The sequence below is a fragment of the Sinocyclocheilus grahami genome, unplaced genomic scaffold, assembly GCF_001515645.1.
Source record: "Sinocyclocheilus grahami isolate Dianchi unplaced genomic scaffold, SAMN03320097.WGS_v1.1 scaffold762.1, whole genome shotgun sequence".
Lineage (NCBI taxonomy): Eukaryota > Metazoa > Chordata > Actinopteri > Cypriniformes > Cyprinidae > Sinocyclocheilus > Sinocyclocheilus grahami.
In genome coordinates, this window is record NW_015505941.1 from 396,652 (window position 1) to 411,841 (window position 15,190).

A 15,190-nucleotide genomic window follows, 5' to 3' on the forward strand; every position below is an offset into this window, starting at 1 on the left:
TTATGAAACAGATCAAAAAAGCAATCAAACATTTCACTGTGACACAGGGTATTAATTTCATCACAGACTACAGGATAACATTCCCAGTGACAATAATGGCTATTGTCACAAAGTCAGTCAATATTAATAAAAACTATAATAGTATCTCATTGATACTGAAATAAGCTGATGAAGCTTCATCACTCATATTCATTTAGCTGCAAAAATCTTAAATCCAAGTGGAAAGGGTTTTTACAAATATGGGTTTCTTCATTTATTTTCTATGTTCAGCTTACTACTGTACTAGTCTTTCTGCGGTGTATAGTATGCATACTGAGCAAAGATAAAGCTGAAGTGACTGTTTTTAGTTTCAGCATGTAAATCCGTGTTGAAATTTGATTCTCAGCGAAGATCATTATGCTGCTCTGTAATTAAAGTTATTCATGTTTTTGAAAGAAGTTATTATTACTATTATTACATTTGAAAATAACTTTTTTTTAAAATACATTTTAAATGGTAATTTATTCCTGTGACGACAAAGCTGAGCAGCAGCAATTACTCCAGTCTTCAGTGTCACATGATCCTTCAGAAATCATTCTAAAATGCTGATTTGGTGTTTAAGGAACATTTCTTATCATTATCAATATTACAAACAGTTGTGCTGCTTAACATATTTGTGGAATTATTTTCAGGATTCTCTGATGAACAGGAAGTACAAAAGAACAGCATTTAACTGAAATAGAAATCTTTTGTAACAGATATATTTACTGTCACTTTTGATCAATTTCATGTTGAAAAAGTATTATTTTCTTAAAAAAAAATTAATATAAATATTAAATAGTAAAAATAGTAAATAGAATAAATAGATTCTAAATAGATAAATAGTAAAATGCAGAGACTGTCTACCATTTTTCAGGCCAAATAAACTGTTACAGCACAGTACCCAATGACACCACTAGATGACAGCACGGAGTGTGAATTCAGTCAAGCTCATGCTATTTAAACCACCACTGACTGACATGCAGCTTTCACTGTCATTTCTAAAGCTTTTTAATAACTCGCAACATAAGCTAACAAAACAGCACCCCCATCCATTCCAAAAATCCTGATAAGCATTATTTCACCTTTCCTCCTGGTTTGGACCTCTCTTTTGGACGATGGATGAGCAGTGGTTGGTCAAGTTCCTTTATGGTAATGCCATAGTTCTTTCTGTGCATATAAAAAGCTAATTAGAAAATTGACAAAACAAACAATAAAACATTAATCTGTCACTTTAAACTAGCATAAATCTGCCCCTGCCATCATAACGAGCTTTCACAATGTAATTTGCATCATAATCTAGTTATGCAAGTTACGGTCCAGCTGTCGTGTCTTTTATGCATTCAGGTTTTAAATCAGAAGTGGGTTCTCCACATAGCAGATGAACCTGTAGTAATCGACAAACGTGGTCACGGTTCCGTCAGCCAAGGTGAAAGTGTCTTTGGGAGACTTGGACCACTCGATGTCATCGATACGGTAAGTGCGGTTATTATAGCGTGTGATGACGATTGAACCAACAAACTCCTTTGTGCATTCGTCCTGAAAGCTCGTACGACTTCCTTGGTAAATCAAGTTCCTAAAGCAGACAAACGGTTTTTCATAGTTAAGCAAATGGCATCACTGCACTGATTTTGGCAAACTGAGTATAGCGTAAATTTTAGCATGCATTTAAAATCTTTTATAAATATGAGTTCCGATCCAAAACCTAGTGAGCTGAATTGCTGTCAACACACTTACAGCAATTAAATCACTAGCTCCTGGTTTCTAGTAGGTGTGTCTCTGTATGAAAATTTGTTCACTTTTTCACACCACTGTATATATTCTCCTCTTTTTCTAGATCACCAACTCGCTAGATTTTGGAACACTGCTTTGGAATGGAATGAAGCACGCAACTGACAAAATGGCAATGACTTCGTACATGTCGACATGTCAGAATGACTGATTACACTGGTCAAACTCACATGACATCCAGCACGGAGTCGTTTCGTAGCACCTTATGCGAGACATCCACAATGAGGTAGAGGCCACCATCGGTGTGCTTGATACTGGTGGAGTATCCAGGCCACACCTGAAGCCTGATGGACACGCATTTACAAACACAAGTAGGTACAAACAATCACAAGGATCCTGAATCACTATGCAAACCATTATTACAAGTGCTGCTGAAACGTTTCAAATGTGTCTGGTAATCATAGGTCAGGTGGGAAAATACAGAATCTTGAGTCTAGATTTATTCAGTGTGAAACCAAACAATGTGGAGCACAGCAATTTTGGTTGGATTGCAATCACAGACAATCAGGTCAGTGCAAAATACCTGTGTTTGCCGAGAATCACAACAGCGTTGGGGTCGTAATGGTTTCTGCCCACCAGCTTCAGGCCTAGAAATTTCATCACTCTAGAGCAGAGAGAAAGAATGAGAGGAAAGCAGCAGGAAAAGTCAGCGATGTCAGAGCTGACTGTCAACAAGCCATTATAGCTCACTTGTCTCATATGCACAGAAAAAGTGGAGCAATACTCCACAGGGCTCAACAATACGGCCCGTTTCACACCGCACTCATGTGGTGCATAAGCGAACAGTTTAACTACAACAGCAGGCTCACGTTGTGTTTTCAAACTGGCAGTTTCCCAATACCTTACCAAATATTTGCTTTAATAATGGCCATAAATTATAAAATGCTTATTAGTAGTCAGCCACTGAGAATTATTACAAATTGTTTGTGATGAAAACAAATTTACATGAAGAGGGAGATTACATTGAAATGGCTATTAAAGGAATATTTTGGTGTCAGTACAAGTTAATTAAAAGCATGTGTAAAATCCAGTTTTGTTACTGTTAAAGGGTTAGTTCACCCAAAAATGAAATTTAGCCCATCCCTCAAGGCATCCTAGGTGTATATGACTTTCTTCTTTCAGACGAATCTAGTCGGAGTTATACAATTATATATAATTGTATTTGATTTTCAAAACGTAATAATCACTTTAATCTAGCTTGTGCCAACAGTTGTACACGGAAGCAGCTCCTAAGGAACATTTCTTATCATTATCAATATTACAAACAGTTGTGCTGCTTAACATATTTGTGGAATTATTTTCAGGATTCTCTGATGAACAGGAAGTACAAAAGAACAGCATTTAACTGAAATAGAAATCTTTTGTAACAGATATATTTACTGTCACTTTTGATCAATTTCATGTTGAAAAAGTATTATTTTCTTAAAAAAAAATTAATATAAATATTAAATAGTAAAAATAGTAAATAGAATAAATAGATTCTAAATAGATAAATAGTAAAATGCAGAGACTGTCTACCATTTTTCAGGCCAAATAAACTGTTACAGCACAGTACCCAATGACACCACTAGATGACAGCACGGAGTGTGAATTCAGTCAAGCTCATGCTATTTAAACCACCACTGACTGACATGCAGCTTTCACTGTCATTTCTAAAGCTTTTTAATAACTCGCAACATAAGCTAACAAAACAGCACCCCCATCCATTCCAAAAATCCTGATAAGCATTATTTCACCTTTCCTCCTGGTTTGGACCTCTCTTTTGGACGATGGATGAGCAGTGGTTGGTCAAGTTCCTTTATGGTAATGCCATAGTTCTTTCTGTGCATATAAAAAGCTAATCAGAAAACTGACAAAAACAACAAAACAGTAATTCGTCACTCTAAACTAGCATATATCTGTCTCTGCTATTAAAATGAGCTATTATTTATTAATGTATGAACTTTAGCAATGTCATGTGCATCGTATATATCCAGTTATACAAGTTACGCTCCAGCTGTTATGTCTTTTACATGCATTCAGGTCTTAAATCAGAGAAGCGGGTTCTCCACATAGCAGATGAACCTGTAGTAATCGACAAACGTGGTCACGGTTCCGTCAGCCAAGGTGAAAGTGTCTTTGGGAGACTTGGACCACTCGATGTCATCGATACGGTAAGTGCGGTTATTATAGCGTGTGATGACGATTGAACCAACAAACTCCTTTGTGCATTCGTCCTGAAAGCTCGTACGACTTCCTTGGTAAATCAAGTTCCTAAAGCAGACAAACGGTTTTTCATAGTTAAGCAAATGGCATCACTGCACTGATTTTGGCAAACTGAGTATAGCGTAAATTTTAGCATGCATTTAAAATCTTTTATAAATATGAGTTCCGATCCAAAACCTAGTGAGCTGAATTGCTGTCAACACACTTACAGCAATTAAATCACTAGCTCCTGGTTTCTAGTAGGTGTGTCTCTGTATGAAAATTTGTTCACTTTTTCACACCACTGTATATATTCTCCTCTTTTTCTAGATCACCAACTCGCTAGATTTTGGAACACTGCTTTGGAATGGAATGAAGCACGCAACTGACAAAATGGCAATGACTTCGTACATGTCGACATGTCAGAATGACTGATTACACTGGTCAAACTCACATGACATCCAGCACGGAGTCGTTTCGTAGCACCTTATGCGAGACATCCACAATGAGGTAGAGGCCACCATCGGTGTGCTTGATACTGGTGGAGTATCCAGGCCACACCTGAAGCCTGATGGACACGCATTTACAAACACAAGTAGGTACAAACAATCACAAGGATCCTGAATCACTATGCAAACCATTATTACAAGTGCTGCTGAAACGTTTCAAATGTGTCTGGTAATCATAGGTCAGGTGGGAAAATACAGAATCTTGAGTCTAGATTTATTCAGTGTGAAACCAAACAATGTGGAGCACAGCAATTTTGGTTGGATTGCAATCACAGACAATCAGGTCAGTGCAAAATACCTGTGTTTGCCGAGAATCACAACAGCGTTGGGGTCGTAATGGTTTCTGCCCACCAGCTTCAGGCCTAGAAATTTCATCACTCTAGAGCAGAGAGAAAGAATGAGAGGAAAGCAGCAGGAAAAGTCAGCGATGTCAGAGCTGACTGTCAACAAGCCATTATAGCTCACTTGTCTCATATGCACAGAAAAAGTGGAGCAATACTCCACAGGGCTCAACAATACGGCCCGTTTCACACCGCACTCATGTGGTGCATAAGCGAACAGTTTAACTACAACAGCAGGCTCACGTTGTGTTTTCAAACTGGCAGTTTCCCAATACCTTACCAAATATTTGCTTTAATAATGGCCATAAATTATAAAATGCTTATTAGTAGTCAGCCACTGAGAATTATTACAAATTGTTTGTGATGAAAACAAATTTACATGAAGAGGGAGATTACATTGAAATGGCTATTAAAGGAATATTTTGGTGTCAGTACAAGTTAATTAAAAGCATGTGTAAAATCCAGTTTTGTTACTGTTAAAGGGTTAGTTCACCCAAAAATGAAATTTAGCCCATCCCTCAAGGCATCCTAGGTGTATATGACTTTCTTCTTTCAGACGAATCTAGTCGGAGTTATACAATTATATGACAGCACGGAGTGTGAATTCAGTCAAGCTCATGCTATTTAAACCACCACTGACTGACATGCAGCTTTCACTGTCATTTCTAAAGCTTTTTAATAACTCGCAACATAAGCTAACAAAACAGCACCCCCATCCATTCCAAAAATCCTGATAAGCATTATTTCACCTTTCCTCCTGGTTTGGACCTCTCTTTTGGACGATGGATGAGCAGTGGTTGGTCAAGTTCCTTTATGGTAATGCCATAGTTCTTTCTGTGCATATAAAAAGCTAATCAGAAAACTGCCTAGGTGTATATGACTTTCTTCTTTCAGACGAATCTAGTCGGAGTTATACAATTATATATAATTGTATTTGATTTTCAAAACGTAATAATCACTTTAATCTAGCTTGTGCCAACAGTTGTACACGGAAGCAGCTCCGGGAGGATGAAGTAAGATGTCGGCGTTGCGCATGCGCTGGTGAGTTTCGTGAAAACCAACATTTGTTAACAGGAGCAAAGGAAGCAAAGTTTCCTTACTTTAGCAAAGGAAAACCAGTCTCCTCTTGGCTTATATCGAAATCCTCTAACATTCTTCTTTACAAATCCTCGTTTTGTACTTCTAATTTGTGACTGTTGTTTTGATCTCTCCCCTGCGCTTCCGCGTTCGTCACTTCTGAGCGGCACATGCGCAACGCCGACCTCATACGTCATCTGCCTGGATCTGCTTCCGTGTACAACAGTGAACACAAGCTAGATTAAATTGATTATTACATTTTAAATATGGTTATTTTTCGTACAAAAACACATCGATTCGCTACAGGAGGACTTTGTTCACCCCCCGGAGCCGTGTGAGGCACTTTTTATTATGGATGGGCGCTTTTTATTTCACTTCTTTTGGATTGATGCACTGCAACATCCGCTGACTGCCATTAAACAGCTTGGAAGATCAAAGACAATTTTTAATATAACTCCCGACTGGATTCGTCTGAAAGAAGAAAGTCATATACACCTAGGATGCCTCGAGTAATTTATGGGCAAATTTTCATTTTTGGGTGAACTAACCCTTTAACTAAAAAGTTTATGGAAACGGAGCTGAAATAAAATATAAATCTTAAATGAAAAACTTGATAAATGTGCCTTGCCAATAAATTAAAATACATTACGCTTAAGTGCAAGTAGTAAAATTACTAAAACAAAATAGTTAAATAGAAATGCAAAAACTAAGAGAAATGGTAAAAGCATATAACATATTAAAATGAAAATATACTGAAAATATAAAAAATAAGATAAAAAGGGGAAAAAAAGATTTAAAAAATAAAAACATGAATAATTACTATAATAGTACAAATAATACTAAAATAACACGTGAAATCATTTTGATTACCACAAAAAAATGTATTCTAACTTCACATTATTTCAAACATTAACTTCACAAACATTAAAATACTTACTGTTTAAATATAGCACAAGACGTAAACGGGCATTAATATGTTTTTATTGTGATTAAAATCGCTTAACATTTTCCGTTTAGTCATAAACTTTTATAACTTTGTTGCCATGACAACCTGTGTGAACCTCATACTGCTGCAAAAACGACAATTTAAACTTTACAGCTCAAATAATAGTTTTTATCAAAGCATAACATTAAACCCTCCAAAAACTGGTCCCATTAATTTTCTATTCTAAATAAACTCGCTTTTTGCCTTTTGAAGTCAAAATTCATTTTTGTGGTAATCAACATGCTGCCACATATGCTGTCGAATGAGTTTAACTTGTATTGAACCCATAATATTGCTTTAACACAGAACGGAACCCACAGTCTTCATTCCTTTTCGGGTTGTTACGTCACACGGGCCGTAATGCGATTACACTTATTTAATTTTCCAAAATTGCTTGATGACCCCATCTCAGATCTTTAGCAGACACTGTGGAGGGAAATGGAGTGAGGCAGGCGCAGCCGAGCGGTCTCTCAGGAGCATGTTTTCACTCCTGGCTATCAAGAGCAAACAGGGTGTTCAGTCTCCATTGAGACCGCAGCTAATTGTAGATTTCAAACATGGTTGACTTCAGACAGGCCTAATGCTGAGACTCCAGGACATCACACGAGGGAATTCGCTGAGTGATATGACTGCTAAGGGTTTTGTCTTACAAGAGAGGGAAGAATTATGCATCCGTCTGTAACAGAGAGGGAAGAATTATGCCTACTGAAAACACTGAAAGAGATGTTACATTCTCTCTGAGGTCGGGTTAGTCAAAGTTTTGTTTTTTAACTTTATTTCGGTTTTCAATATCAGTTTAGACTTAATGGTGCATATCTATGATATTTTTTCAAAATTACTACTTTTTAAAATGTAGTATAATCATTTCAGCATGGTTTTCATCCCTTATAACAGCACTACAAATTGTCTGACACTACACATTATCAGAAATTTTTCACAATAGCACAGGATACTGCAGTACTTTTGGATCTATATGGATTTGTCTATGTATGTTCCCTTTGCAATGTTTCACAGGGACAGCTGCATTATTACTTGCTGCTTTATTATTATGGTGTTGCTGAATTCAGATATACACTACCGTTCAAAAGTTTAGGATCAGTAAGATGCTTCTCTTTAAATCAATTAATACTTCTTTTTTTTCAGCAAGGATGCATTCAATTGATCAAAGGTGACAGAAGAGACGTTTAAAAAACAAAAAGACTTTCTATTAATCAAAGAATCCTGAAAAACACCTGTATTCAACATTGATAATAATAAGTTAATAAAAAGTTGATTGAGAACCAAATCAGCAGATTAGAATGATCTCTGAAGGATCACATGGCAATGTAGACTGAAGTAATGGATACTTAAAATTCAGATTAAAATACATCAAATATTTGTATTATTAATAATGTTAAAATATATTAAAATAGCAAATAGTTATTTTAAATGGCAATACTTCACAAAATTACTTTTGACTATTTTTGATCAAATAAATGCAGCCTTGGAGAGCATAAGATAATTCTTTTTAAAAACAAAGAAAAAATTCTTACCAACTCCAAACTATTTAACGGTATTGTAGTCACTCTGTTATAAGTGACTCACCTTGATGTAATAACATAGTTCACACTCTCATCCAAGGCAAAAGATTCTTCTCGTGGTTCTAATTTCAAAACTATTTCTGACTCGCCTGTTTTTGCAGTTAAGTTTCCATGAACGTGCTGGATGAATGAGGGAAGGAGCTTTGCATTGTGAACATCAAACTCTTATTTCAAACCATTAGTGAGGTCATACATTAATGAAAGGGCACATTTGTTTTCTCTCAGAGGACATTTCAAGCCATGAAAGAGAAAAACAGGAAGAACAAATTACAAACACATCTGACCTGTGGTGTATTGAGAATCAATATGTTATACATAGAGAATACACACCTCCTTAGGACCACGTTGTAAAACGGGATACATAGATCAGAGCTGGGTGGCAGAATCTTTGTCAACTGGATCTTGATGTCGATCTCTTGATTGTCGGTTTTTCTCTCAGCTTTAAGATGAACAACCTGTTACACAGCAAAGCCTAGGTAAGTTTGGGTAATTAGGGGTGTTTAAAGTGAAAAACAACAACATCTAACATGCACACGAACCTCTTCAAGACGTTTGGGCAGATAGAGGATGGATCCGTCAAAAGCTACCACCTCTCCCGTAGTAGGCCGATGTTCCTTCATCATACCGAAACGCATACCGAGAGACTCAACGTTCGGGCTGAAATTCAATAGCTGATCATTAATGCCATTAATCATGTTTTCTCTAAAAAAAGATGCTGCAAATAATAATTATTCAATCATTACTGGTTACTATATAAGACATGAACTAAACATCTACTTTATTCCGACAGGCAGCGGCAAACATCATATTCTCATTAAAAAAATGCATATGAAGTGGTGCACCAATTTATCTTCATACTTTGCTGGCCATTACTGATCTTTTTGAACAATCAATACTAGATAGCATTAGCTTTGAACAATGTAGAAGTTAATGCCTGAAGTTTGTGTTTGTAACTGTGATGTAAACTTGTTTAAAAAAAAATACGGTACAGATAAAAAGACTTACGTAAAAGTAACATGGTACTGAAACACAGCTTCATTTTTGCAACGGATGGGGATGTAGTTTGACCCGATGGATACGAGACTGCCTTTTGTTCCCATTTTCTGCAGAGGCTCCCTGTAGGAACACATTATAGAAAAGAAACATTAGTCTCTACCAACTTGGATTGATTCGTTAAAGAACAGCACCGATGAAATAAATAATTTGCGAATTAGGCAGAATTGGGTTATAGCTCAACAATGCTACAATGTATATAATGTACACTACAGTTCAAAAGGTGGGGGGGCAGTAAGTCTTATGTTAATCAAGGAAGCATTTATTTATTCAAAATTACAGTAAACAGTAATATTGTGAAATATTATTATAATTTAAAATAACTGCTTTGTAGTTTAATGTATTTTAAAATCTAATTTATTCCTGTGATTGCAAAGCTCAGCATTACTCCAGTCTTCGGTGTTCAGAGCTGCTTAATTTTTTTGTGGAAACTCGGATACAGTTTTTTCAGGATATTTTGATGTATATAATGTTCAATAGAACAGCATTTCTTAAAAAAAAATAAAAATAATTTAAAATAATAAAAGTTTATGGACAGGACAATAAATCACAGAAAGAGAATTCATACTTCACGGTCTCAATTTTCACTTCAACTTTAGGGGGTGTTCCTGGAGGAACTGGGGCATCTTCAGAGATAGAGGTAGCAGATGACAGGGAGAGTGGGGCAGCAATGGGAGACACGGGGCCTAATGAGCCAATCGGTCCACGACCTACACTCATATGAGGCAATGCTGCTCTGCCAACACCAACAAATCCTCTGCCCAGGAAACTGCAAGCACACAAAGCAAAACTCAAATTACATTTACATTTATTCATTTGGCAGATGCTTTAATCCAAATTGACTTACAGTTGAGTAATACAACAAGTGATTTATCATAAAATGGCAATACACACGAGAAATGCCTGTTATAAAAGGTTTCAGTCTTACCGCTAGCAGCGATAGATGGTGCTGACGGTGATACCGTTAAGCTGCACACTTGCCCACCGTAGCACCGACCCCCACCGTCGTTTTGATTTTTTATAGTAATAAAAATCATTTAGTTCAGTAAAAGAAGACACTACAATTAAAAACTGAATGCGGATGATCAATGCAGCGTGCCGAACGACAGTCGCATCACAGATCAGATATCATTTCTCCAGTAAGGAGAGTGAGTCGAGCTGACTGACAAGAAGAGTGAGGTGAGGTGAGACAGACTAGACGATTGCAGATGATTTAGTTTCAAAACGAAATGCATTCGAAGTATTTGGGATTTTGAAAAGCCTGTTGACTTTAGCCGTTCATCCAAGGTGATTTTGGAAGTTTTTTTAAACATTTGTTTCTTATTTAATTGGTTCCACATTATTTGCTGATTTTACTTTATATAAACTTTGTGTAATGTATTTATTTTATTTGACATCAAGGTGTATGCAGTGCCTCCAAGCTTTCTTATTAATTTTGCTAATAAACGTTCTTCTTATTTATTTGGTTATATATTATAGGCTACATGTTTACTTATTTCCAGTTTTGTATAAGTTATTTGTTATGTTATATTAGGCATAGCCTGCCCTATAGCATGGTGTATTTTTATTTGTTTTGTTAATAAAAGTTATATGTTTTATATATAGGCTAAAGTGAGTTTGACGTTGTATTCTGTTGCAGCATGCAAGCAATTGACGCCGAATTGACGCTAATTCGAAAAATGCACATGGCGCTTTTAAACTATTTAAAAGCGAAGGAAAGCGAGGAAAAATTCAAACGAACAATTGCTTTACGCTGAATTGCCGCTATTTGAAAGTGAAAGTAAAATGCGCACGCCGCTTTTACAAGCTATTTAAAAGCGAAGGAAAGCGAGGAAAAGAGGGAACGCCCCTGCCCCCACGGTGATACCGGTATTATCCGTGTTGTCACACGTCGATTAACCAGTGGGAAAATTTCCTCACCGTCACAACCCTACTTACCAGCATTTTGATGCATTTCAGTAATCATCCTTTAAAGGCATAGTTCCCCCCAAAAAATCTGTCAGCATTTACGATCACTCGTGTCATTCCAAACCCGTATGACTTTTTCATTTGTGAAGCAGAACAGATACAGATTTGAGTTGTTATTCACTTACAATCTTACAGAACAAAGTCATACAGATTTGGAATGGCATTAAGGTGAACCTTTTTTTTATTTTTGTGGTGAATTATTACTTAATGTTTTCCATGTACAAATAAAAGATGGAGAAAATGAGCAAATCCAAGAAACTGCACTAAGAAAACAAGCAAGCAACAACACCTGATGGATTCTTCTAAGCGAGCTTCTTCTCTTTCTGGAGTCAGAGCGGCTGCCCCAATGATGGTCGGCTTAGGCTGTACATCTGCCCCAAAATCGCCTGCTGCCCCCCGTCCTGAATTAGGACAGAAAAAATAACATCCAGTACAGACAAATAACAAGAGTCATACTCACAGAGAAATGCTGGTTTCAGAAATTACACTTAGACAACCTGCTTCTTCATTAACTGAACTGTAGAAGATCATATGAATACAAATTATGGAGAGGAAGACCTGAAGTATCACGAAAAAAAAAAACTACATCCAATTGTACTGACTAGGGCCCTATGATTTCCGTGATGCAGAAAACGCAAACAGAATCTTGTCATGGAATTTACTATATTATGTTGCAAAATTTGGATTAATAAAAGTACGTCTGTACACTTAATCGAATCATGATATGGGCTAGAGACTGTAAACATCAAACCACAAAAAGACTGCAGTTTAATATGAAGTTTACATCTTCTGCCAGTTTTGTTAACCGCAATTTCAAGCACGTGACACTTGTGGTGCTTTCAGCATCTGCCGTCTCATTATATGAGGATACGAACTTCATCTCCAGAGCTACTGTGAGTCACTTCACCAGCATTTCATTATTTCATTTGAAAAAAACGTCATATGACAAGAACAGAAACTACATGGTCTTCACTTCAACATGTCAAAATAAAAGTTTTATGTAACCTGAAAGTATAATGGAAATATATTATTGCACAGTAGAATGTACTTCTCAAAGTAATAAGAATAATGTTATAGTTTACTGAAATATTTTAAGCTGTATCACACAATTTTTTCATACATTTTTTAACCACTAAACCTCTGTTGTGCAGCACTTTGTTTGCAAAAATAAAAAAATACAAATTTCATTTTAAAAGATTAACTGTGTAGAGATTCATTTAATAGGTTTTTTGAATTCATTTGATTACATCAATTAAATGCAATCAATGACACCAAGACGAATTCCTTGAGTGTGTAAACACACTTGGCACTAAAGCTCTTTCTGATTCTGATTCTAAATCATAAAGCAGAATCCAAAGAAGTTAAAACATAAATCACAGAATTTCTGAAAAAATAAAACCTTTCATAGGGACATATTATTGTTACAATTTTAATACATTTTTAAATTGCTAAAGTTTTACAAATTCAATTGAATGGACATACTGTTTGATTATTTCAATTGAATTAAGCCATTAAAAATGAATCCAGAAATAAAAAAATAAAAGGGAATTTGTAATAAAACAAATTTCATAAAACATTCACTACATTCTTAAAGATTAAAACAGCATCCTCTCCAGTTATGTCATAAACGCCAAGTGACTTATCTGAAGTATAATTAGGTTCAGAACTTTTTTTAGTACTTTGTTTTGGTACTGACATTAAGGCCCAATCCCAATTCTACCCCTTAGCCCTTCCCCTTTCCCCTACCCCTCCGTTTCTCGCGTTCACGTGAAGGGGTGTCTCAATTCTCTTTTGGTTGGAGGGGTAGGGGTAGGGGAAGAGCCAGATAGCCCTTCAAACGAAGATTTTTCGGGACCACACTTCAAACGAAGGGTTATGAATTATCTCAGCGTAAACCGGCTTCAGCGGCAACATGGCTGCCCGAGCGAACAAAAAGACACATAAATGTAAGCATTTTAGGCATTAATAAAGATTTTAACGAAAAGTAATAATTTGTTTTATATTACACTCAATCGTAAGTTCATATTTACGGTCATGTTACTCAAAGAAATGTTTGCAAAAAAATCGCTAATATTTGCTAACGTCATATCATTATAGACTGCACGATAGTGCCACAACATATGTTCATGTCTGATCAGGGCGATAACCACCATAGACATTGAGGGGGGCTAGTCCCCCCAATAATTAGAAATCGCTAAACCCTTTCCTCAAATATTGCCAATTAGAGAGAGAGAGAGAGAGATGAAAGTTGCGTTTATGCGCGTCTGTGTGTTTCTCTATTTAGAGTGAGTTTACTTAAAAAAAACTGCGATTTTATCCTCTCGTTGCTGGAAAATATAATGTAGCGATTCAGTATTTAAACTGTTATTAATAAAAGTCGTGGGGCAGCGTTGACAAGTTTCTTTTCTCCTGGATGTGTGAGCTGCGCGATCTCCGATATATGTGTGTGTGTGTGTGTGTCAGTAAGCAGCACATTGATATAGAACGGTAATTAAAGGCTCTAATGCACACCAGCACACCAGTATAGGTGTGTGTATTGTAGGAGCTAGACGACGTATGACGACGTGTGACGTATAGTAGTGGTGTCCCAATTCTTAGGGGAATATTTGCACCCCTACCCCTTGACACTCTGTTTCAAGGGACAAGGGGAAGGGGTAGGCGGAGGGGTATAAAATAGAATTGGGATTGGGCCTAATATTGTTATCTGACAGCGTGTCAAATATATAAAGTGGGAACAGCTGTTGATTGGTAGATGTTGGTTTAGACAGTTGATCAATTCCAGAACCAGTGCATTAGGGACACAAGAAACACTGTGACAATGAGCCATAGAGTGTTATAGTGCTGGAAAAGGTTGAAAGTCTTATCAAAATGTTATGTTTGTGTTGAGAAAAAAAATATATATATATTTTTTTTTAAGACAGTCAGTTTGCTGTCAAGTGCACCCAGAAAAAAATCAGAGGTTCCTCAAGAGTTGTTCCTCAAGACACAGAAAGGTCACCGATTCAGATGCCAAGGACTATTTCAAGCACTACATTTCAAGTCCTTAACAAAAAAAGCTCTTAAATACAAGATTAATGGGCTTACTTTTATCATTTGTATTTACATTGCAGATTAAGTTTGTTTTCATTATTAGCTACTTGACCTTCCCGCTGTCTTCAGCAGTAAATTGCACGTCTAAGTGGTGACTATTCAACTTTGTTGGTGTTGCCAAGGATACAAGAATGATGGCACACAATTTAATGCCCCCTCCAATCAACCTAGTGCTGACATAAATAATAAAACAGCTGAGTTTGATTAAAGTTTGAGTTTGGGGTTGGTAAAATAACCTTTCTATTTAACTATATTTTAAAATGTAATTTAATCCTGTGATGACAAAGCTGAATTTACTCCCATCTCATAATCATTCACAAATCATTGTAATATGCTGATTTGGTGCTCAAAAAGCATTTCTTATTAATATCATCATCAAATTAAAATTTTTGTGGAAACCGTGATTCATTGTTTAGGATTTCTTGGTGAATAGAAAGTTCAAAAGAACAGCATTTATATGAAAATAAATCTTTTGCAGCATTATAAATGTCACTTTTGATCCAATTTAATGCACCCTTGCTGAATAGAAATAATTATATTTAAAAAAAATAAAATAATAATAATAAAGAATAAATAAAGGGAAATAAACAAATA

General features: G+C 36.2%; 1 protein-coding gene across 1 annotated transcript in view; it reads right to left on the reverse strand.

Moving 5' to 3' along the window:
- The window catches only part of LOC107561271 (piwi-like protein 2), a 37,691-nt gene that overhangs the window by 16,116 nt on the left and 6,385 nt on the right, over window positions 1-15,190 (reverse strand). Inside the window, exons 4-12 of the mRNA XM_016245681.1 lie at window positions 11,796-11,907; window positions 10,107-10,307; window positions 9,491-9,601; window positions 9,025-9,142; window positions 8,816-8,940; window positions 4,801-4,881; window positions 4,448-4,561; window positions 3,874-4,062; window positions 3,546-3,630 (exon numbers count right to left, since the gene is read on the reverse strand). Of these exons, the coding sequence (XP_016101167.1) occupies window positions 3,546-3,630; window positions 3,874-4,062; window positions 4,448-4,561; window positions 4,801-4,881; window positions 8,816-8,940; window positions 9,025-9,142; window positions 9,491-9,601; window positions 10,107-10,307; window positions 11,796-11,907 (1,136 nt within the window). The remainder of the gene's footprint in view (window positions 1-3,545; window positions 3,631-3,873; window positions 4,063-4,447; window positions 4,562-4,800; window positions 4,882-8,815; window positions 8,941-9,024; window positions 9,143-9,490; window positions 9,602-10,106; window positions 10,308-11,795; window positions 11,908-15,190) is intronic.